This window comes from Triticum urartu, chromosome 6A (genome assembly GCF_056163025.1).
Source record: "Triticum urartu cultivar PI428250 chromosome 6A, HENAU_Tu73, whole genome shotgun sequence".
Lineage (NCBI taxonomy): Eukaryota > Viridiplantae > Streptophyta > Magnoliopsida > Poales > Poaceae > Triticum > Triticum urartu.
Window position 1 is genome coordinate 599,263,575 of NC_141878.1, and position 25,683 is coordinate 599,289,257.

Here is a 25,683-nt window from a genome sequence, read left to right on the forward strand (position 1 = left end):
TCTCAATTGCTTGCCGATCATCGGGCAAGTCAACCAAAGTCCATACTTTGTTCTCATACATGGATTCCATCTCAGATTTCATGGCTTCAAGCCATTTTGCGGAATCTGGGCTCACCATCGCTTCTTCATAGTTCGTAGGTTCATCATGATCTGGTAGCATGACTTCCAGAACAGGATTACCGTACCACTCTGGCGCGGATCTCTCTCTGGTTGATCTACGAGGTTCAGTAGTATCTTGTTCTGAAGTTTCATGATCATCATCATTAGCTTCCTCACTAACTGGTGTAGGTGTCACTGAAACAGTTTTCTGCGATGTACTACTTTCCAGTAAGGGAGCAGGTACAGTTACCTCGTCAAGTTCTACTTTCCTCCCACTCACTTCTTTCGAGAGAAACTCCTTCTCCAGAAAGTTTCCGAATTTAGCAACAAAAGTCTTGCCTTCGGATCTGTGATAGAAGGTGTATCCAATAGTTTCCTTTGGATATCCTATGAAGACACATTTCTCTGATTTGGGTTCGAGCTTATCAGGTTGAAGTTTTTTCACATAAGCATCGCAGCCCCAAACTTTCAGAAACGACAACTTTGGTTTCTTGCCAAACCATAGTTCATAAGGCGTCGTCTCAACGGATTTTGATGGTGCCCTATTTAACGTGAATGCGGCCGTCTCTAGAGCGTATCCCCAAAACGATGGCGGTAAATCAGTAAGAGACATCATAGATCGCACCATATCCAGTAAAATACGATTACAACGTTCGGACACACCATTACGCTGTGGTGTTCCGGGTGGCGTGAGTTGCGAAACTATTCCGCATTGCTTCAAATGTACACCAAACTCGTAACTCAAATATTCTCCTCCACGATCAGATCGTAGAAACTTTATTTTCTTGTTACGATGATTTTCAACTTCACTCTGAAATTCTTTGAACTTTTCAAATGTTTCAGACTTATGTTTCATTAAGTAAATATACCCATATCTGCTTAAGTCATCTGTGAAGGTGAGAAAATAACGATATCCGCCACGAGCCTCAATATTCATCGGACCACATACATCTGCATGTATGATTTCCAATAAATCTGTTGCTCTCTCCGTAGTACCGGAGAACGGTGTTTTAGTCATCTTGCCCATGAGGCACGGTTCGCAAGTACCAAGTGATTCATAATCAAGTGGTTCCAAAAGTCCATCAGTATGGAGTTTCTTCATGCGCTTTACACCGATATGACCTAAACGGTAGTGCCACAAATAAGTTACACCATCATTATTAACTCTGTATCTTTTGGCTTCAACTTTATGAATATGTGTATCACTACTATCGAGATTCAATAAGAATAGATCAGTCTTCAAGGGTGCATGACCATAAAAGATATTACTCATATAAATAGAACAACCATTATTCTCTGATTTAAATGAATAACCATCTCGCATTAAACAAGATCCAGATATAATGTTCATGCTCAACGCTGGCACCAAATAACAATTATTTAGGTCTAATACTAATCCCGAAGGTAGATGTAGAGGTAGCGTGCCGACCGCGATCACATTGACTTTGGAACCGTTTCCCACGCGCATCGTCACCTCGTCCTTAGCCAATCTTCGCTTAATCCGTAGTGCCTGTTTCGAGTTGCAAATATTAGCAACAGAACCAGTATCAAATACCCAGGTGCTACTGCGAGCATTAGTAAGGTACACATCAATAACATGTATATCGCATATACCTTTGTTCACCTTCCCATCCTTCTTATCCGCCAAATACTTGGGGCAGTTCCGCTTCCAGTGACCAGTCTTCTTGTAGTAGAAGCACTCAGTTTCAGGCTTAGGTCTAGACTTGGGTTTCTTCTCTTAAGCAGCAACTTGCCTGCCGTTCTTCTTGAAGTTCCCCTTCTTCTTCCCTTTGCCCTTTTTTTTGAAACTAGTGGTCTTGTTGACCATCAACACTTGATGCTCCTTTTTGATTTCTACCTCCGCAGCTTTCAGCATTGCGAAGAGCTCGGGAATAGTCTTATTCATCCCTTACATATTATAGTTCATCACGAAGCTCTTGTAGCTTGGTGGCAGTGATTGGAGAATTCTGTCAATGACGCAGTCATCTGGAAGATTAACTCCCAATTGAATCAAGTGATTATTATACCCAGACATTTTGAGTATATGCTCACTGACAGAACTGTTCTCCTCCATCTTGCAGCTATAGAACTTATTGGAGACTTCATATCTCTCAATCCGGGCATTTGCTTGAAATATTAACTTCAACTCCTGGAACATCTCATATGCTCCATGACGTTCAAAACGTCGTTGAAGTCCTGATTCTAAGCCGTAAAGCATGGCACACTGAACTATCGAGTAGTCATCAGCTTTGCTCTGCCAGATGTTCATAACATCTTGTGTTGCTCCAGCAGCAGGCCTGGCACCCAGCGGTGCTTCCAGGACGTAATTCTTCTGTGCAGCAATGAGGATAATCCTCAAGTTACGGACCCAGTCCGTGTAATTGCTACCATCATCTTTCAACTTTGCTTTCTCAAGGAACGCATTAAAATTCAACGGAACAACCGCACGAGCCATCTATCTACAATCAAACATAAACAAGCAAGATACTATCAGGTACTAAGTTTCATGATAAATTTAGGTTCAATTAATTCACTTAAAAAACTCCCACTTAGATAGACATCCCTCTAATCCTCTAAGTGATTATGTGATCCAAATCAACTAAACCATGTCCGATCATCACGTGAGATGGAGTAGTTTCATCGGTGAACATCACTATGTTGATCATATCTACTATATGATTCATGCTCGACCTTTCGGTCTCCGTGTTCCGAGGCCATATCTGTATATGCTTGGCTCGTCAAGTATAACCTGAGTATTCCGCGTGTGCAACTGTTTTGCACCCGCTGTATTTGAATATAGAGCCTATCACACCCGATCATCACATGGTGTCTCAGCACGAAGAACTTTCGCAACGGTGCATACTCAGGGAGAACACTTCTTGATAATTAGTGAGAGATCATCTTATAATGCCACCGTCAAACAAAGCAAGATAAGATGCATAAAGGATAAACATCACATGCAATCAATATAAGTGATATGATATGGCCATCATCATCTTGTGCTTATGATCTCCATCTTGGAAGCACCGTCGTGATCACCATCGTCACCGGCGCGACACCTTGATCTCCATCGTAGCATCGTTGTCGTCTCGCCAATCTTATGCTTCCACGACTATCGCTACCGCTTAGTGATAAAGTAAAGCATTACATCGCGATTGCATTGCATACAATAAAGCGACAACCATATGCCTCCTGCCAGTTGCCGATAACTCGGTTACAAAACATGAGCATCTCATACAGTAAAATTTAGCATCATGTCTTGGACCATATCACATCACAACATGCCCTACAAAAACAAGTTAGACGTCCTCTTCTTTGTTGTTGCAAGTTTTACGTGGCTGCTACGGGCTTAAGCAAGAACTAATCTTACCTACTCATCAAAACCACAACGATAGTTTGTCAAGTTGGTGTTGTTTTAACCTTCGCAAGGACCGGGCGTAGCCACACTCGGTTCAACTAAAGTTGGAGAAACTGTCACCCGCAAGCCACCTCTGTGCAAAGCACGTCGGGAGAACCGGTCTCGCGTAAGCGTACGCGTAATGTTGGTCCGGGCCGCTTCGTCCAACAATACGGCCGAACTAAAGTATGACATGCTGGTAAGCAGTATGACTTATATCTCCCACAACTCACTTGTGTTCTACTCGTGCAAATAACATCAAACCATAAAACCTAGGCTCTGATACCACTGTTGGGGAATGTAGTAATTTCAAAAAAAATTCTACGCACACACAAGATCATGGTGATGCATAGCAACGAGAGGGGAGAGTATGATCTACGTACCCTTGTAGATCGCAACGGAAGCGTTGACACAACGTAGATGAAGTAGTTGTACGTCTTCCCGATCCGACCGATCGAAGCACCGTTACTCCGGCACCTCCGAGTTCTTTAGCACACGTACAGCTCGATGACGCTCCCCGGGCTCCGATCCAGCAAAGCTTCGGGGATGAGTTCCGTCAGCACGACGGCGTGGTGACGATGATAATGTTCTACCGACGCAGGGCTTCGCCTAAGCACTACAACGATATGACCGAGGTGAAATATGGTGGACGGGGCACCGCACACGGCTAAGGAACGATCACGAAGATCAACTTGTGTGTTCTAGGGTGCCCCCCTGCCTCCGTATATAAAGGATCCAAGGAGGGGTGCAGCTGGCCCTAGAGGAGGCGCGCAGGAGGAGTCCTACTCCCACTGGGAGTAGGACTCCCCTCCCTTTCCTTGTCCAAGTAGGAGAGAGGGAAGGAGAGAAGGAAAAGGGGGGGGGGGGCGCTGCCCCTCCCTCCTTGTCCAATTCGGACTAGGGGGAGAGGGGGCGCGCGGCCTGCCTTGGCAGCCCCTTCCTCTTCTCCACTTTAGGCCCATGAGGCCCATTAACCCCCCGGGGGGTTCCGGTAACCCCCCGGTGCTCTGGGTTTATCCGAAACTCCTCCGGAACACTTCCGGTGTCCGGATATAGTCGTCCAATATATCAATCTTTATGTCTCGACCATTTCGAGACTCCTCGTCATGTCCGTGATCACATCTGGGACTCCGAACTAACTTCGGTACATCAAAAATGCATAAACTCATAATAACTGTCATCGTAACTTTAAGCGTGCGGACCCTATGGTTCGAGAACAATGTAGACATGACCGAGACACGTCTCCGGCCAATAACCAATGGCGAGACTAGGATGCCCATATTGGCTCCTACATATTCTACGAAGATCTTTATCGATCAGACCGCATAACAACATACGTTGTTCCTTTTGTCATCGGTATGTTACTTGCCCGAGATTCGATCGTCGGTATCCAATACCTAGTTCAATCTCGTTACCGAAAAGTCTCTTTACTCGTTCCGTAATACATCATCTCACAACTAACACATTAGTACCTTTGGAGACAATCGGAGTGACAAATCCTAATCTCGAAATACGCCAACCCAACATGTACCTTTGGAGACACCTATAGAGATCCTTTATAATCACCCAGTTACGTTGTGACGTTTGGTAGCACACAAAGTGTTCCTCCGGCTAACGGGAGTTGCATAATCTCATAGTCATAGGAACATGTATAAGTTATGAAGAAAGCAATAGCAACATAATAAACGATCGGGTGCTAAGCTAATGGAATGGGTCATGTCAATCAGATCATTCAACTAATGATGTGATCCCGTTAATCAAATAACAACTTCTTTGTCTATGGTTAGGAAACATAACCATCTTTGATTAACGAGCTAGTCAAGTAGAGGCATACTAGTGACACTCTGTTTGTCTATGTATTTGAAAGCACAAGTGCTCCCTAGGTGGTTTTGATAATTGATGACAACATATCTCTTGTTGGACTAACACTTCTATCTAGCATGTTTCAGATAAGTTCAACAATGGAGTGGCATGGACTAAAGGTTGTGGGAACTCCTTCAAGATGCTAAGGACAAGAGATTGGCTAAAGCTTCAAGCTCAAGACCCTTCACTTTTACATTTTAGTGATCCAAGATCACATTAACTCCATAGGAAAAGCCAATACTATCAAGGAGGGATGAGGTGTTGCTTAATGAGCCTCTTGCTTCATGTGCTTAATGATATGCTCCAAAATCCTCAACTACTTTCCCATATCCACATATGACCTAAACCCTAAGCCAAACTCCGTCCTACCGATTCTTCCTATCCGGCGCCACCGAGTTTCACTTGTCATTAGCCACTGCCAAACCCTAGCAATTCGGTTCTACCGATAAGGATCTCGGTCCCACCGAGATGGGATTGCAAACTCTCTGTTACCTATTGCAATATTCTCGGTCCCACCGAGGTATGCAATCGGTCCCACCGAGATTGCAATGTAAACTCAGTGTTTCCCCTTTGTAACTTTTCGGTCTCACCGAGTTCCACTCGGTCTCACCGAAAGAGCAAATCGGTCCCACCGAGTTTGCCTGACCAACTCTCTGGTTAGCTAATTACCAAATTCGGTCTCACCGAGTTTGTGTAATCAGTCTCACCGAGATTACGTTATGCCCAAACCCTAACCATATCGGTCCTACCGAGTTGCATGTCAGTCCCACCGAAATTCCTAACGGTCACTAGGTTTACTACTTCGGTCAGACCGAGTTTATTTATTCGGTCCCACCGAGATTGGAAAACTGTGTAACTGTTGGATTTTGTGTGGAGGCTATATATACCCCTCCACCTCTTTCTCATTCAGTGAGAGAGCCATCAGAACACACACATCATTCCAACTCATATGTTCTGAGAGAGAACCACCTACTCATGTGTTGAGACCAAGACATTCCATTCCTACCATATGAATCTTGATCTCTAGCCTTCCCAAGTTGCTTTCCACTCAAATCTTCTTTCCACCAAATCCAAATCCTATGAGAGAGAGTTGAGTGTTGGGGAGACTATCATTTGAAGCACAAGAGCAAGGAGTTCATTACCTACACACCATTTGTTACTTCTTGGAGAGTGGTGTCTCCTAGATTGGCTAGGTGTCACTTGGGAGCCTCCGACAAGATTGTGGAGTTGAACCAAGGAGTTTGTAAGGGCAAGGAGATCGCCTACTTCGTGAAGATCTACCGCTAGTGAGGCAAGTCCTTCGTGGGCGATGGCCATGGTGGGATAGACAAGGTTGCTTCTTCGTGGACCCTTTGTGGGTGGTTGCTTCTCCGTGGACCCTTCATGGGTGGAGCCCTTCGTGGACTCGCGCAACCGTTGCCCTTGGGTGGAGCCCTGTGTGGGCTCGCGTAACCGTTACCCTTCGTGGGTTGAAGTCTCCATCAACGTGGATGTAGGATAGCACCACATATCCGAACTACGGGAAAAACATCTGTGTCTCCAATTGCGTTTGATCTCTCCAAATCCTTCCCTTTACATTCTTGCAAGTTGCATGCTTTACATTCCGCTGCTCATATACTCTTTGCATGCTTGCTTGATATGTATTGTGTGTGTTGTAATTGTGCCTAAACTCCACTTAAACCGAAAAAGATTAAAAATTGCAACTTTAGCACCTAGTGTCTAATCACCCCCCCTTTAGACACATCTACTTCTAGATCCTACAAGTGGTATCAGAGCTTTGGTCTCCATTGCCTTGGTTTAATCACCATTGGAGGAAGATGGATGTGTCTACTATAGGGAGTCTTAGACATAGAGTGCCTATTCTTGATGGGAAGTATTTTCATGAGTGGAAAAATGAGATGCTTGTAATCTTCAATCAATATCATTTGAACAAGTATGTTGCTAGCCCTTGTGCACCCCATATTGATCCCTTGCATCCTACCCTAGATGAAGATATTGACATGATTCGCAATCTTAGAACTATTGAGCTCATCATTAGAGGATTGCCCAAAGATTTGATTGCTAGTTTGCCTACTCAAGATTGTGCCTATACTATATGGAAATTTCTTGAGGAACGGTTTCCCAATCACTCCTTGAAAACTTTGGATGAAATTCTCCATAAATCTATTGCCTTGAGTAAGATGAACTCTAGTGATCCTAGTTTCGGTAAATGTCTTCTTGAACTTGCCAATCTTAAGCATGCTAAAGGAGATGTTGGAATCATTAATGATATCATACTCAAAGCTATAAGAATTCATAAAAGTAACCACTTTGATCATTTATCTAATGAATTACCCTCTCTAGGAAATGATGAGTCACAAGATCATGATGAACATGAATATTATGATGATGATGATGGTGATTCCGATCTTGATAATGCAATGAGACATTTTGGTCTTATGGCAAATCTTCGGGGATATGAATCAGGAGGAAAGGAATGGGTTCTTGATAGTGGATGCACTGATCATATGACCGGAGATGAAGAGATGTTCCGTGAGCTTGCTGAAAACAACGACCCTCGAAAATATGTCACCTTTGGTGATAATTCGAAGGATAAAGTGGTTGGCCTTGGTAAGGTGGCCATCTCACATGATAGTTCCATTCAAAATGTCATGCTCGTTGAATCTCTTGGCTATAACTTACTTTCAGTATCTAGACTTGCTGATTTCAGTTTGAACGTCCTATTTACTGAGGTAGATTGCCAAGTATTTCGTCGAGACAATCATAAAATGGTCTTTACGGGTATGCGTAGGGGTGATCTTTACATTGTCGATTTCTCTAAAAAGGCACAACCTAAAACTTGCTTTGTTGCTAAATCCTCAAAAGGTTGGTTGTGGCATAGACGACTAGGTCACGTCGGCATGAGAAACCTTGACAAGCTTATTAAAGGAAATCATATCCTTGGAGTTAACGATGTCATATTTGATAAGGATAGACTTTGCAGTGCTTGTCAAGCAGGTAAACAGGTTGGAGGAAGACATCCCGTGAAGAACATCATGACCACAAGGAGGCCACTCGAGCTGCTTCACATGGATCTTTTTGGTCCCAATGCCTACAAGAGTCTGGGTGGAAATTCTTTTGGTCTAGTTATAGTTGATGATTTTTCAAGATTTACGTGGGTGTTCTTTCTTAATGACAAGTCGCAGGTCCAGAAGATCTTCAGAAACTTCGCTAGGAAAGCCCAAAATCAGTTTGATGTGAAGATCAAGAAGGTTCGGAGTGACAATGGAACGGAGTTCAAGAACGCAAATGTGGACACCTTTCTTGACGAAGAAGGGATTTCACACGAGTTCTTGGCTACATACACACCTCAACAAAATGGAGTTGTTGAGAGGAAGAAACGGACGCTCATCGAAATGGCAAGAACAATGCTTGATGAATACAAGACGCCAAAGCACTTTTGGGCAGAAGCGGTTGAGACAGCTTGTCACGCAACAAATCGCTTATATCTTCACAAGCTACTCGGCAAGACGGCATACGAGCTCCTCACTGGTAACAAGCCTCAAGTTGGATACTTTCGAGTATTCGGCTCAAAGTGTTACATTCTTGATAAGCATCGTCGTTCAAAGTTTGCTCCTAAATCTCATGAAGGTTTTCTACTTGGTTATGGCTCAAACTCTCACACTTACCGTGTCTACAACAATTTCACCCGAAAGGTTGAAGAGACGGTAGATGTGAAGTTTGATGAATCTAATGGCTCGCAAGTAGAGCAATTGCCAATTGATGTAGGAGACAAAGACCCTTCAGAAGCAATTCAAGATTTGTCCATTGGCAAAATTCGTCCAACGGAGGTGAAGGAGAGTACTTCATCCTTCCAAGTGGAAGCTTCTACCTCACGACAAGGTGAACCAAGAATCGACACGGAAGCATCCACAAGTGGGCCACACCAAGATGAAGAAAACGAGGAAGTACGTCAAGATGAACATCAACAACCTCCTTCTCCACCACGACAAGAAAACGATGACGTCAACAATGAAGAAGGCCAAGAAGAAGAACAGGATGAAGAAGATGCTCAACAAAGACCCAAGCAAAAGCTCTCACGAGTTCGAGCAAGAATTGCCAAAGATCATCCCGTCGAGCAAATCCTCAATGATATACAAACCGGGAGAATCACTCGCTCAAAAACTCGTTTAGCTAACTTTTGTGAAAACTATTCATTCATCTCTAGCATTGAACCAATGAAGGTTGAAGAAGCATTGGAAGATCCGGATTGGATAAACGCTATGCATGAAGAGCTACATAACTTTGAGAGAAACCAAGTTTGGACATTGGTTGAGAAGCCCGACAACAACCACAACATCATTGGTACCAAATGGGTGTTTCGCAACAAGCAAGATGAAGATGGACAAGTGGTCCGCAACAAAGCACGTCTCGTCGCCCAAGGATACACACAAGTCGAAGGTATGGACTATGGTGAGACGTATGCTCCCGTTGCTAGAATTGAGTCCATTCGCATCCTACTTGGCTATGCTAATCACCATAATATCACCTTGTACCAAATGGACATTAAAAGTGCTTTTCTAAATGGAGAAATAGAGGAGGAAGTTTATGTCAAACAACCTCCCGGCTTTGTCAATCCAAAGAAACCAAATCATGTTTACAAACTTCACAAAGCTCTTTATGGTCTTAAACAAGCTCCTAGAGCATGGTATAAATGCTTGACCAAGTTCCTTACTACAAGTGGTTTTGAAATTGGTAAAATTGATTCTACTCTTTTTACTAAAAGGGTTAATGGAGAACTATTTGTATGCCAAATTTATGTTGATGACATCATATTTGGTTCAACTAACCCTCTCTTTAGTGAAAAGTTTGGAAAGCTAATGTCAAAGAAGTTTGAGATGTCTATGATGAGTGAACTCAAATTCTTTCTCGGGTTGCAAATCAAGCAAACTAAGGAAGGTACATTTGTCTCTCAAACAAAGTACACCAAGGACTTATTCAAGAAGTTCAATATGCAAGAATGCAAAGGTATGTCTACACCCATGCCTACTAGTGGACATAATGATTTGACCAAAGATGGTGAACCTGTTGATCAAAAGGTTTATCGCTCTATGATTGGTTCATTGTTATACCTATGTGCTTCACGTCCCGATATTATGCTAAGTGTGTGCATGTGTGCACGATATCAAGCTGCTCCTAAAGATTGTCATCTTAAGGCTGTGAAAAGGATAGTGAGATATTTAATCCATACACCAAATTTTGGCATTTGGTATCCTAAGAGGTCTTCTTTTGATCTTGTTGGCTATTCCGACTCAGATTATGCCGGAGACAAGGTTGATAGAAAGTCCACTTCGGGTACTTGTCAATTTCTTGGTAGATCTCTTGTGTCTTGGTCTTCCAAGAAACAAAACTCGGTATCCTTATCCACCGCCGAAGCGGAATACATTGCCGCTGGTTCATGTTGCGCTCAATTACTTTGGATGACCCAAACTCTTAAAGATTATGGGATTTATGTGAGACATGTTCCACTGCTTTGTGACAATGAAAGTGCTATCAAAATTGGTCATAATCCTGTACAACATTCTTGAACTAAGCATATTGAAGTTCGTCATCATTTCATTCGAGATCATGTTGCTAAGGGTGACATCAATCTTAAGCATGTTCGCACCGATAAGCAATTAGCGGATATATTCACTAAACCGCTTGATGAGAAAGTGTTTTGCAGATTGAGAGGAGAATTGAACATCATTGACGCCTCGAACTTGGAGTAGAAACTCCATTGGATACATGCAAGACAAGAGCTTATGACTAATCCATGATATATCTCTTATGATAACTATCTTATGTCTTGGATATATTTGCACCTTGCATGTTGTCTAACCCATGTAGGTGCTTGGTTGAATCTAATTCCATGAGATTGCGACTCACTCATATCTTGAGCAATCTCTACATCACCAAGACTCTACACAATAGTGGTTGAAGACAAGGAAGCACAAAACCATTCAAACATATCCTTTGACAAATTCTATGTTAAGCTTCATGATTGTCATTTTTGGATACACAAGTGCTCTTCCTTGCAAGAACTAACCCATGTAGGTAGATGAACTCAAACTCCAAGTGGTGCTCCCAACTCTTGATGAACTACATCAACCCTGAGCACCCACACAAGTTCAACTACATGAGCAAGAACCACATCACCACCCAAGGTATGTCATTCCATCTTAGAGAAGCTTTACTTCAAGACATGAGTCAAAGCAACTCAACAAGATGTGAATACATCAAGATGCTTAAACGAAAAATGGTAACCCCATTTTGAGCTTAAACGATGAGTATGACCTATGATCAAGTGTCCTCACTTGACTCCTAAGTCAATATACTCTAACATAGGTGACTATGTCACCGCCCAATTCTAGATGAAGTTCTCTTGTGTCCTTTTCTGAGTAATTGCATTTGTTCCTTGCATATTTGTTTCCTTCTCTCTCAAACAAAACAAAAACAAAAAAAACTTCATCTAGAAACTTTCACTTTTTCCTGTTTGTTTTGTTCTGCATATTTCTGCATCAAATTTCTTGCAAATCCATCAGCTAATTCATTGCAAATCTTTGTGAGATCTTACTTGACTAGTGAGCTGAGGTGACAAGTGTTTTTCTCTGTGTAAACTCGGTTTCACCGACTTGCAAATTTCGGTCCAACCGAATCTTTTCGGTACCACCGAAATGTGCCACTCGGTGCCACCGACTTTGCAATCAGAAAAACAGTTTGCCACTTGTTCTACATTTCTTATGATCCAGCTCCACTCAATGAATCTTGTCCTCCACAAGCATCACAATTTTATCCTCTGCTTTGTGCTGAATCTCAAGGACCAAACCCATTCGACGGATTCCAGGAAAAACCTTCTTGGAAATTGATGTCAAAGGGGGAGAGAGAGATCACATCAAAGCTTGTAGGAAAGAGAGAGAGAGAGAGAGAGAGAGAGAGAGAGAGAAAGTATTAAGGGGGAGAGAAAGTCTCAACGATCCCAGATGTTGTTAAGGGGGAGAGAGAGATCTCCAGGGAGAGAAAAATACTCAAGGATCCCAGATGCTTGATGTTCAAGAGGAGAGATGCCACATGTCTTCTTGGGGAAAAGACATGTTCATATGAACTCATTTGAATTAAGTTCTATTCAGCTCTGATTTTCTGTTTCCTATCTTCTCCCAATATCCCATGTAAGATTCAGGGGGAGCAAGACACCTAAGGGACATGTTGAATTCAGCCCAAAATTCATTGCATATCTTTATTCTTGGGGACATGTTGAATCCAATGTTATCACTCTCTACATGTCATCCTAGTCTTGGCATTCTTGTGGTTTCTTTTGTTTGCTCTGGCTAGTGGACGTACCTGTGTTATCTAACCTTGTTTGCATGTTCATTCCATCCTAAGCCAACTCGAGACCACAAGGTAAGTATATGCATCAAAATCATGAGTATGAGGAGTTCTTGCTTATGTACATACTGTTTGTAAGAAGGACTCATGAGCATGAAGGTATTTTCCTTAATAATCTTTTGCTCTGATGCATATGGCCAAGATACATGTAACACATTGCCTACTCTGTCATGATTATGCTCTCACATGCCTCTATATTTCATATCTACATGAGTGCATACATGTAGGGGGAGCCTATGCTTGCTACATGTTCTTCCAAAGCCTTACTTGCTGTTCTATATATCTTTATCTAAAGCTTTGATGTATGTTGCCATCAATTACCAAAAAGGGGGAGATTTAAAGCACAAGTGCTCCCTAGGTGGTTTTGATAATTGATGACAACATATCTCTTGTTGGACTAACACTTCTATCTAGCATGTTTCAGATAAGTTCAACAATGGAGTGGCATGGACTAAAGGTTGTGGGAAATCCTTCAAGATGCTAAGGACAAGAGATTGGCTAAAGCTTCAAGCTCAAGACCCTTCACTTTTACATTTTAGTGATCCAAGATCACATTGAGTCCATAGGAAAAGCCAGTACTATCAAGGAGGGATGAGGTGTTGCTTAATGAGCCTCTTGCTTCATGTGCTTAATGATATGCTCCAAAATCCTCAACTACTTTCCCATATCCACATATGACCTAAACCCTAAGCCAAACTCGGTCCTACTGATTCTTCCTATCCGGCGCCACCGAGTTTCACTTGTCATTAGCCACTGCCAAACCCAAGCAATTCGGTTCTACCGATAAGGATCTCGGTCCCACCGAGATGGGATTGCAAACTCTCTGTTACCTATTGCAATATTCTCGGTCCCACCGAGGTATGCAATCGGTCCCACCGAGATTGCAATGTGAACTCAGTGTTTCCCCTTTGTAACTTTTCGGTCTCACCGAGTTCCACTCGGTCTCACCGAAAGAGCAAATCGGTCCCACTGAGTTTGCCTGACCAACTCTCTGGTTAGCTAATTACCAAATTCGGTCTCACCGAGTTTGTGTAATCAGTCTCACCGAGATTACGTTATGCCCAAACCCTAACCATATCGGTCCTACCGAGTTGCATGTCAGTCCCACCGAAATTCCTAACGGCCACTAGGTTTACTACTTCGGTCAGACCGAGTTTATTTATTCGGTCCCACCGAGATTGGAAAACTGTGTAACTGTTGGATTTTGTGTGGAGGCTATATATACCCCTCCACCTCTTTCTCATTCAGTGAGAGAGCCATCAGAACACACACATCATTCCAACTCATATGTTCTGAGAGAGAACCACCTACTCATGTGTTGAGACCAAGACATTCCATTCCTACCATATGAATCTTGATCTCTAGCCTTCCCAAGTTGCTTTCCACTCAAATCTTCTTTCACCAAATCCAAATCCTATGAGAGAGAGTTGAGTGTTGGGGAGACTATCATTTGAAGCACAAGAGCAAGGAGTTCATTACCTACACACCATTTGTTACTTCTTGGAGAGTGGTGTCTCCTAGATTGGCTAGGTGTCAGTTGGGAGCCTCCGACAAGATTGTGGAGTTGAACCAAGGAGTTTGTAAGGGCAAGGAGATCGCCTACTTCGTGAAGATCTACCGCTAGTGAGGCAAGTCCTTCGTGGGCGATGGCCATGGTGGTTAGACAAGGTTGCTTCTTCATGGACCCTTTGTGGGTGGTTGCTTCTCCGTGGACCCTTCATGGGTGGAGCCCTTCGTGGACTCGCGCAAGCGTTGCCCTTGGGTGGAGCCCTGTGTGGACTCGCGCAACCGTTACCCTTCATGGGTTGAAGTCTCCATCAACGTGGATGTAGGATAGCACCACCTATCCGAACCACGGGAAAACATCCGTGTCTCCAATTGCGTTTGATCTCTCCAAATCCTTCCCTTTACATTCTTGCAAGTTTCATGCTTTACATTCCGCTGCTCATATACTCTTTGCATGCTTACTTGATATGTATTGTGTGTGTGTTGTAATTGTGCCTAAACTCCACTTAAACTGAAAAAGATTAAAAATTGCAACTTTAGCACCTAGTGTCTAATCACCCCCCTTTAGACACATCTACTTCTAGATCCTACAGTATTGACACATGTATTATGTGTCCGGTTAATACAATTCTAGCATGAATAATAAACATTTATCATGATATAAGGAAATAAATAATAACTTTATTATTGCCTCTAGGGCATATTTCCTTCACCTTCGATCCTGAAACTTTTCCTCTAGAACTCTCTTCGACATATTTGAAAGTTCCGTCTTTGGATCTTCCCACCACCGTGGGGAGTCCCAAGTACCTCTCACTCAGGGCCTCTGTCTCTATGCCCACTGCTTGCTTGAGAATTGCTTTGTCCTCCTCCTTACAACCCTTACCAAAAAAGATGGAGGACTTTTGCAAATTAACCTTTTGTCCGGATGCCACCTCATAGTCCTGTAGTATCGTACGGAGTGCTTCAAAGTTTGATTGGGACCCCTCTAGAAACACCACACTGTCATCCGCAAACAGAAGGTGAGTGACCGTGGGGCTGGTGCTCCCAAAGGAAACTCCTTTAATCTCCTTTGTCTCCTGAGCGCTTCTCAAGAGAGCCGAAAAACCTTCCACACAGAAAATAAAAAGGTATGGTGACAAAGGATCCCCCTGTCGTAGCCCTCTGGTTGGTACAAAACTTTGAGAGAGGCCACCATTCATCTTAACTGAAAACCTTGCTGACTTGACGCACCTCATCACCATCTCTGTCCAGTGACTAGAGAAGCCAAACCTCGTCATCATTTGCTCCAGAAAAACCCATTCAACTCTATCGTATGCCTTCATCATGTCAAGCTTTATTGCACATAACAGTTTTTTCTCCTCCTTGTTCTAATGGCGTGTACGCACTCATAGGCCACCAATACATTATCTGTGATCAACCGGCCAGGGACAAAGGCACTTTGCTCCTCTGAAATCATAAGCGGCAGCACCACTTTCAACCTATTAGCCAAAGTTTTTGCAGCAATTTTGTACAAGACATTACAAAGACTAATGGGTCGAAACTGTGAGAGTAACTCCGGTGAGTTAACTTTCGGAATCATAACAATGATAGTGTCATTAAAGCCGTTCGGCGCTGCCTTTCCTGCCAGAAAATCCCGAACAGCCAAGCAAACATCATCCTTTACCAAGGACCAGTGTCGTTGATAAAACATCGCCGGGAACCCATCCGGACCTGGTGATTTGGTTGGTCCCATCTGAAATAATGCCGTCTCGATTTCTTCATCAGTGAATACAGCCGTGAGCCTAGTATTCATCTCCTCCTCACCACTGGGCCATATGTTGTAATAATCTCCCGTCTTCATTAGATCGTTCTGATGTGAATAAATTAGCATAAAAGCTTGCTGCCATTGCACGCATACCTTCATCATTAGTGCACTTCACTCCATCCTCCTGTAGCAACGCCTTGACAGTATTCTTACGCTTCCTGTGTGACGCTCTATTTTGAAAGTATTGGGTATTCTAGTCACCCTCTAGTAGCCAGTCCACACGGGATCTCTGCCTGTAGAATATTTCCTCTCTTTCATATACCTCATGGAGCTGGTCCTCAGTGTCCTTGATCTCTTGTCTGTACCCAGTGTGTACACCTCTCTCTTTAGCCTCCCGGAGTTGTCCCTTCAAATGAGCAATCTGGCGTTTAATAGATCCAAAAACTCTCCGGCTCCAATCATGCATTGACTTAGACAGCAACCCCAGCTTGTTGCATGCTGCATCCAGTCCCGCCTCATCCTGGTTGGCTGCATGTGCATCCCGCCAAGCATCCATCACCATTTCCTCATATCCAGAATGTCTTGTCCATGCAGCCTCGTACATAAAGGCTCTTTGTGCTCTATTATTGCTTGCAGCTAGTGCCACCAATACTCTAATCACTAGCGCCTGGTGGTCAGATTCTTCTGTTAAAATATGTTGCACCTCCGTCTCAGGGTACATCTGCATGAAATCACCATTGCAAGTAGCTCTATCTAATCTCACTTGGATGTTCTCGTCTGCTTCGCGCTTGTTGTCCCAGGTATACATATAACCTGAGTACCCAAGGTCAGCCAAACCGCAGTCGGTTAGACATTCTCTGAAATCCTCCATTTGCCTCAAGCTCCGAGGATTTCCGCCAAGTTGTTCATTTTGAATTAACGCTTCATTGTAATCACCTGCACATATCCAAGGTAAATTATCTTGGCCTCGAAGATAGCGCAGAACATCCCAAGTTTTTTTCCGCATGTCAACTCGAGGCTCCCCATAGATTCCAGTGAACCTATAGGTATTCCCGTCAGCTTTGACCACTGCATCAATATAGTACTGGCACCATGGTCTCTTCGTAACATCCACATAGTCTCTCCACCACAAAGCCAGGCCCCCCACTCTTCCCCGCGCAGTCCACCGCAACACCTTGCCTAAACCCCAGGCTCCACTTCAACCTCTCCATTGCTCCCGCCTTCTTTTTTGTTTCTGATAAGAACACCACCGCTGGGTTGTAAGACCGTATCAGGTCACGAAGTTCGCCCACCGTCGAGTCCAACCCCAATCCTCGACAGTTCCAGGCCAGAATATTCATTGCTCCCGGCGGCCCTGCTCCCTCGCAGGGTCCGCCGATCTATCATCTACCTCCGAGATACGATCAAACACCGTAGACGTCTTCAGTCTAGTGTCGCGAATGAACGCATCGTGAACTATCCTCCTGTCGTTATCATCCTTCGCCACCCACATCTGTCTTGGCCCCCTCTTCCTAGTGGTGAAGGACGCATGAGAACTTTCCCCCCTCATCCTGTTAACTTCATGATCTGGACAGAGCTTCCTGACATAAGTGCCTTTCTTCCTCTCCGTGGACCTGTACCATCCCGATTCAGCATGACCTTCTCGGCCCCTAGACACCTGTTCATGCTCTCTTCTACTTCTTTCCTCATATCTCTGCTGAGCATATTCCTTCTGCCTCTGTTGCTCCTTCAGCTTGTTTCGGAGGTCCCATTCCTTTTTTCGTTCTAGCTCATGCCGCAGGTCTCGCTCGGTTGTCCATTCTCCTCTATAGCGGTCCTTGATGGGGCTATTAACCTCTCCTCTCTCCGGTCTAATCTCCACGCCAGTGCGGGAGTTTGCCGGGTGACTGAACTCTGCATTCAGATTACGCTTTGTTGGGAGGTCTCTAACCCTTGCTTGGCTGCGCTGACCTCTATCACTTTCTGTTGATTGCGAACTTGCAAAACCATGGTTGCTGGTTGCCTTTCCATCATATGATCCTTCTTTTGGTCCAGAGCTGCGCCCCGGTGAGGCTCTCAGCCAACCTCCCCATTGTGAAGATGCATCAGCAGGGGGATCACACCTCCCCCCAACGTGTACAAGTCTGCCACATTCAAAACAAAAATGAGGTATTTTCTCGTAATAAAAGTCAAACCAGGTGCCAACCTTATCTTCCTGTGAAGATTTAAGGTGGAATCCTCGGGCTCATAAACTGAAATTTTTGCCCTCACTCTCAGCTGGTTGCCTCTTGCCACGCCATCCTTGTCAACATCCACCTTGACTACCTCCCCTAGCCAGTTCCCAAGGGCTTTCCCAAACGTTTCCGTTCTTTTACCTAGTGGTAAATCCGTCACACGAACCCAGACTTCAACCTTATCAAATATCATCTCTGACGGTCTGGTGTTGATCTCATATTCCTTAAGGATAAGTACGTTGAAGTCATACTGCCATGGACCATTGTTCATCGCGTGCTTCCAATCCCCTTCACTACCAAAATGGACTGCAAAAATATTCGAACCCATATCTATGAAATCTGCCTCGCGATGTAGCCCCCATGCCCTTTGCATCGTTCGCTCCAGAACACCTTTGTTGAGCGGCCTTGGTGAAAAAGACTTCCCCACCGCAGACCACTTTGACTTCTTGGACATGATCTGATCTGGTTCCTCATAGACAAACCCCTGCACTTCCTTATCTAGCAGCACCATCCCTCCCAGCCTTGCTGAGAGACTTGCAGTTGGATCCGGCGTCTTGCACTCGACCGGGGATCTGGAAGAACCCCGCTTCCCTGTTTTCCCGGCGTCCTTGCCGCCGCCGGGGTCGCCTCCTTCGCCGGAGTCACTGCTTGTTTTCCGTCCAGGGATGCGCCGTCGCCGCCCCAGTCACTATCGGAACCACAACACCCCCGTGCAAGAAACCCTAACCCTAGCGAGAGGAGTCAGTCGCCTCGCGATCGCCTCCAAATCGCCTTAGCGTTCCTACCCATGGTGGACCCCGTTTTTTTGTTTCTATTTCGTTTGGATGGAAACCTATATATAATAAATAAACTTATACATGTGGAAAAAAAACTTATACATGTGGAAAACGTGCTAGCTAGCGTTTCGTGCATTACATACACAAGACGACGGATTTCTTGGTTAGGCAGGCCAAAACCTCGAAGTAGTCCAAATTTGGATTGTATAGTTATATAATAAACGGACACGGAGTCATATACGGATTCAGATGGAATTCATCTGCAAACTACATCAATATCCCTTTGGACACGGAGCCCAAACCTATCTATCTAGTAGGCAACCAAAGGGGGACGAACGCGTTGTTCCTCCTCCTCCTGCTCCTCTTCGTAACCCTTTTTCCTCGGGCGGACATGGCTTATCCGTGCGAGCAAGCGGCCGTGATTCCAATGCCATGTGCAGGAGGTGCAGCAATCCCTGACGACATCCTGCTGGACATCTTCATGCGCTTGCCAGCGAGGACCATCGGCCGATGCCGCGGCCTCTCGCGCGCTTGGGCCGCCGCGCTCGCTCCCTCGGACGACCTCACCGACCGCCACTTCCGCACCGCCAACCACAGCCCCAGATTCTTCGTCCTCCCGGTCCCCTCCGTGGGCGTCACCGAAGTGCACGCCTGGTCGCCCGACCAGCCGCACGGCACAACGCTCGTGGCCTTCCCGCGCCGCCCCATGCGCAACGCCGGCACCCGTCCCTGCCGGGGCCTCGTGGTCATGGAGGAGGAGGATCCACCTGCCAGGGCTGGTGACGGAGCCGTCTACTACGTCTGCAACCTCTCCACCGGCCAGATGACGGTGCTCCCGGAGGGCCGGCCGTTGCCTCTGCAGCCCGGCGGGTATGCGGCCAGGGATCCCAAGTGCTACGACAACCTCGGGATTGGCTACGACGAGGTGAGCGGCAGGTTCAAGGTGGTTCGCGTCTGCCGCTACAACGAGCATCTCAATGCGGATTGCGACGTCTACGTGGTCGACGATGCATTCTGTTGGCGACCGGCGGCGGGCGATGCCGAGCTACCGGAGGAGGCTGGGTACATAAGTTCGTACGAGGCGATCGTGTCCGCTCAGGGTCACCTTTATTGGATGTCTGAGGCAGAGGGCATGTTCAAGGAGAAGCATGTCATCTCCTTCTCCCTCTCCGATGAGAAATTCGAGGTGATCTATGCGCCCCGCTACAGAGATTACAGCCTCACGGAGCTTGAGGGGCGTGCATGCCTCTTCTCCTCCATCTTCGACGTGGACCAGAAATGCTACGACATCTGGCTGCTACGCGACAACGAGGCGTGGGACCTGCGCTGCCGCATTGACCTGGCCACGGCGACGCCGGAGGTGAGGCGGTTCATGGCTTGCCGGGTCAGGCCGCTCACATTCATCGACGGTGGCCGCCGCATCATGTTCAGGCCGGGGGTCCAATCCACGAAGGACTCCAAGCCCGTCCACCAGCTCTGCACTTACACCCCTGCCACCGGCGCCATAGAGGAGCTCCTCGCCGACGGATGCCTGGTCGCCCGGCCCAGCGAGAACGGCCGTGCAACAACAAGGGCACTGCTGTACGAGGAGAGTCTGATCTCCACGGGGCGGCCACACGAGGACATCCTCTTCTCGTCGGCATCAACACGTGCCCTGTGCGTAGCCCTGCAACGTCTGCCAGCAGCCATCCTCGGGCAGCTCAAGCTAGTCTGCCGGACATGGTGCGCCATGATCGAGTCTGACTGCTTTGTCAAGCTGCACAACCACTACACCAGGACGAGAAGGAGCTCTCCCCTACGCGTCTTCTTCCCAGACGCTAACACAGAGGGTAGGAGGACGGAGTCTTTGTTCCACGCGTCGCCGAAGCTGCTAGACCACAGGGTAGTGAGCTGCAAGCCTTGTCATGGCCTACTCCTCGTCACATCATCCAAAAACGCAAAACATGTTCGCGTGCTTAACCCAGTGATTGACGAAGAGATAATCTTGGACTTTCCTTCCGGCAATGCGACTGGCATGGGGTATGACGAGGTGACGGAGGAGCATGTCCTGGTCACTATCGTCAATGCTAGCCACGGATCCAACGCGGCAATGGAATGCCACCTGTGGCGGCTCAAGGAAGACGTGGGCAGAATAGTGCCATCACCACTGTCGATCCGTGTGCGGCCTGGCTTGCCACCGATGGACAAGATGTACTGGATGGGTGAGCCATCGGGTCAAGACAGCCAGAGCACCGACAATTGGCACGGGATGATCATGGCTTTCGACATCCACACTGAGTCTTTCGAGATGTTGTCCGTGCTACACGCCAACGACGGCTGCAGGATGCTTGTGGTGGAGCTTGCCGGGAGGCTCTGCGTGGCACACCCATGTGCCCACACAGAGAACAACAAGCCGGAGCTGGTCGACAACAAATGCAGTGACGAGGGATGGGAGGAAGGATGGACAAGGGAGCATGTGATAGAGCTCTGGCGTTGGCCGGAGTTTTCCCCGAAGACAGCGGCAGGGCTGATTGTTCCGGTAGAGATCGATGCCGTGGGGGATGGGCAGATCTTGCTGGACACGGGGAGGGAGGTGGGGCTGTATGATTCGAGGGAGCAAACGATGCACACGGTGTACTCACTCAAGTGGCGGCACGGTGAGCGCGCCGACAAGTTCATTGCGGTGGCGCTGTGGGAGGACAGTATGGTGCCTCCTCCACCCATGCGATGCGAACCTGAGCGGTGGTACAGAGACGTATAGAATATAGGAAAGCTAGCAAAGGGCCTTGGTTATTTGTCTCATGTTGGATTTCTCCATTCATGACAAGAAACTGATAACCTAAAGCCTGAAACTTCAAGCACCAGTTCCGTGACAAACCTTCTCGGCTGCTTAATTGGGAGCATTTAGTTTTTTTTTGTTTGCACCTTGTAGCTTCTTGACCCTTTGCATTCAGAGCTTTTTCTCTACATACACAGTTTGTTCAACCCAAAAGAAAATGGGAAATGATATTTTTATTTTGGCACACCCGTGAGGTTGTCTGTCGTTTGTGTTGATATATAGCCGAGCCATGACTGTAGGGACCTTTTAAATTGATCGTACAATTAGTCTTGATATGTATGGAAGAGAGCTACGCCTATATTAAATAAGTTGGTTTCAGACTAGTCACAATGGAGAGTAACATATACTAGTAACATACACATATCCCTACACTATCTTACTACCTTCATAATAGGTAGTAACATAAGTATGGTAACATGCAAAGCCTTATTTATTAGGTTATAGACTCATATTGCATTGGGACATGTGATGTTACAGTAACTAGCTAAGTTACTCAAAATACCTCTCTTCTCATTAACTCATTGCCACATGAGCAAATTTGCTGAGTTGGACTCGATGTTACTGTTGAAGTTACTTCCACTGTGGCTAGTCTCAGACTTTCAGTAGGTATACGAGTACGACTCCGTAGGAAAAGAAAAAAACACCAGCCGGGAAACTAAAGCATATACGTGTTGCGTACGTTAGGGCGAACTTAAATAACTAGCCCACAATGATTTGGTGGGTCGATGACCAGCGGCGGCGGTGCAGTACCGCATCACACGGAGCATGCCGTCGATGGCGACATTGGTGGAGTGGACCGATCTTCCTGACGATCTCCTCCACGTCGTCTACCTCAAGGTCGGCGGCTTGCTCCACCGCTTACGCTTCGCTGTGGTATCTAGGTCATGGCGAGCCGCTGCGATTGCATCGAAGCACGCCGTACCGCCCACCTTGTCATGGCTGCTCTTCTCCTCCTTACACGGTGACGATGGCAAGACAATGCGCGTATACTGCCCCTACGATGGCGGGGTCCTGCACATCCGGCCCAAAAACGAGGCTCTCATCGGCAAGCGGCTAGTCGGAGCACACGAAGGTGGCTGGGTCGCCGTGCTTGGGGATGACATGCAACTTGTGGTTGTGAACCACTTCTCCGGTGTTGAGGTGCCGCTTCACACAAAAAACATGAGGAAGTTCTACACAGACGCGAAGATTGTCTTCTCGGAATCACCCATGTCAAGTGAGTGCATCCTCGCCACCATCACCCCCTGAAGAAGTGTCGCCGTATGCAAGATTGGTTGTCTAGCCGACAGATGGACTGCAAAAATATTTAGCGGGCCGATGCTTGCGGACATTATATTCTACAATGGAAATTTCTATGGCCTCACCCGCTCCTACAACCTGATCAAATTCAACATAGGCTTGAACAAACACGGCAGACCGGTGGCCACCATTGACGCTGAGCTACATATCCGGATTGGTTCTCAACCTTCTTTCGTATGCCCAACTAACATTGTTGAGCTGCATGGTAAGCTGGCGTTGGTGTTGAGGATAAATCCATCGTATGGCACCAAGTGTGAGCCTTTCTTCAAGGTTTTCGTGCTTGCTGACGAATCAATGACAAAGTACACTCATAAGTGGGAGGAGGTAATGAGCTTGGATGATTGCGCCTTGTTTTGGGGGGGAATGTCCAAGGCAGTTAACGTGCCAGCGGTTGGACGCGGCGGGGTGGAGAGAGGCCACATTTACGCAGATGATATGACGTACTTGACGAGTTTGGATGGCCATGGTAGCTGTGTATACCCTATGCAAGATGAAATTATTTACAACGTCCTACGGAGGATCAAATCAGCAGGATCTTATGTAGCTTCCGGTGCTCCAACTGGCATGTGGGTACTCCCTCCTGATATCTAGCCAACCAAGAGTAGTCTACACTAGTAGAAAAAGGGTCAAATGTGAAGCATATTAGTGCCGGTTTGAATTTGAGCCGGCATTCATGTGTCCATTAGTGCCGGTTCCAACGGCTAGGCGGGCGGACATCATTAGTACCGGTTCGTGGTGAACCTTTAGCACCAGTTTGTGTCACGGACCGGTACTAAAGTGAGTGGTGGCAGGATGTTGTCAGTCCGGGGCCCCTCCAGCACTTTTAGTACCGGGTCGTATCACGAACCAGTACTAAAGGTCATCCTACATAGACCCTTCGTCCACCCGAGCTTGCTCTGTTCTTCCCCTTTCCCCTCTCCTCTCTGTTCTTTTCCCTCTTCCTCTCAAGCACATCACATATTTTGCCCAAAATTTGTCAAGATTTGAAGGCCCCCATCCATTCAAATGATCACAAAGGTTAGCAACTTTGTCCTTTCATCTCTCATTGCTAGATTAGCTCATGCAATGCTTTATATAGTGATTGATTTTTGAGTTTAGTAATTTGGGAGGAATTATATATATGTGCTAGTATTTGATTTATATGCAATTTGAGGTCAAAAATAACACTTAGTTTGCATATGTAGGTGTGGTTTACTTAGTGCCTTCTAAATATCCGTCGTAACCACCGTCGATCGCCCGCAACGTCCCATCGCCGGCACCACCTTGTGGTGAGCCTCTTGTTCATGAAGTTTTATATAAAAAATTGATGTTTGTGTTGGATATATAGTTACTCGTATAATTATCTTACCCATACGTTGTTTGTTATACATAGTGCCATGGTTTTGATATCCGTCCCCGTCGGCCCTCGTCCGGGTTATGATTCGGATGTGGTATATTCTCTTTTAAAACTATTCATTGCATTTCGTGTTTATGACAAATTATGCCCATCAAGTTGACATAGATATTTGTATGTAGGAGGTAGTTGAACCGGAAATTCCAACCGACCCTATTGTCGAGAGGTTAAATTTAGTTGAAAGAGAAAACGAGGATTTGAAGGAAAAATTGAAAAGAATTGAGGGGGAGAAGATGGAATTGGAGTTGCATGTTGCCGATGTCGTCGATGATCACAAGATTAAGATGGAGAAAATGCGCTTGAAGATTAGAAAGATTAGAAAATATGCCATTCATAGTGAGGCTTGGTATCATTATGCTGTTGGATCAATTGTTACCTTAGTTGCGATCTTGATCGCATTTGTTGTTGCATTTAAATTCTTTAGCTAGAGAGTTATTTGTTTGTTGCATTTAAGTGTTGTATGATCTTTATGTATTGTATTAATTTGGTGTTTTCGGTGCTGTGTATTGAAGATGATCCGACAATGGATGTACGATGACCGATGCTCTCCCAAGTTCATTAATGGCGTGCGTACTTTTCTGCTTGCGGCTGAGGCAAACAAGCGGGAGGATGGTTTTATGCCTTATCCATGTGCTGGCTGTAAGAATGGTCACAATTACTCTACGTCAAGAATCATTCACGTCCACCTGTTTGAGTCCGGTTTCATGCTCCACTATAATGTTTGGACCAAGCATAGAGAAAGAGGGGTTATGATGGAAGACAATGATGAAGAAGAGGACGACGACAGCTATCCTAGCCATGGGTTCCCTGAATACGATGATACAACAATGAGGGAAGAAGCTGATCCAGTAATGCGGGAAGAAGCTGAGCCGGCAATGCGGGAAGAAGCTGAAGAAGAGGCATCGGATGAGTCCGTTGATGATCTAGGTCGGGCCATTGCCGATGCAAAGAGAAACTGCGCAAGTGATTTGGAGAAGAAAAAGTTGCAGCGCATGTTAGAGGATCATAAAAAATTGTTGTACCCGAATTGCGTAGGTGACAAGAAAAAGCTGGGCACCACACTGGAATTGTTACAATGGAAGGCAGAGAATGGTGTATCTGATAAGAGATTTGGAAAGTTGCTGGTAATGATAAAGAATATGCTTCCAAAGGACAATGAATTGCCCGAGAG

At 45.8% G+C, this 25,683-nt stretch overlaps 1 protein-coding gene and 2 pseudogenes across 1 annotated transcript; 1 reads left to right on the plus strand and 2 right to left on the minus strand.

Annotated features, from left to right (window-relative positions):
- Nucleotides 1-16,266: 16,266 nt before the first annotated feature.
- On the minus strand, nucleotides 16,267-16,884 carry LOC147967059 (uncharacterized). Its single transcript, XM_087531025.1, has one exon. The coding sequence runs from the start codon at nucleotides 16,882-16,884 to the stop codon at nucleotides 16,267-16,269; it is 618 nt and encodes a 205-aa protein (XP_087387151.1).
- Nucleotides 16,885-17,349: 465 nt separating this feature from the next.
- LOC147967060 (uncharacterized) lies at nucleotides 17,350-18,737 on the minus strand (annotated as a pseudogene).
- A 3,808-nt stretch (nucleotides 18,738-22,545) lies between these two features.
- Nucleotides 22,546-23,710, plus strand: LOC147967061 (uncharacterized; annotated as a pseudogene).
- The last annotated feature ends 1,973 nt before the right edge of the window (nucleotides 23,711-25,683 follow it).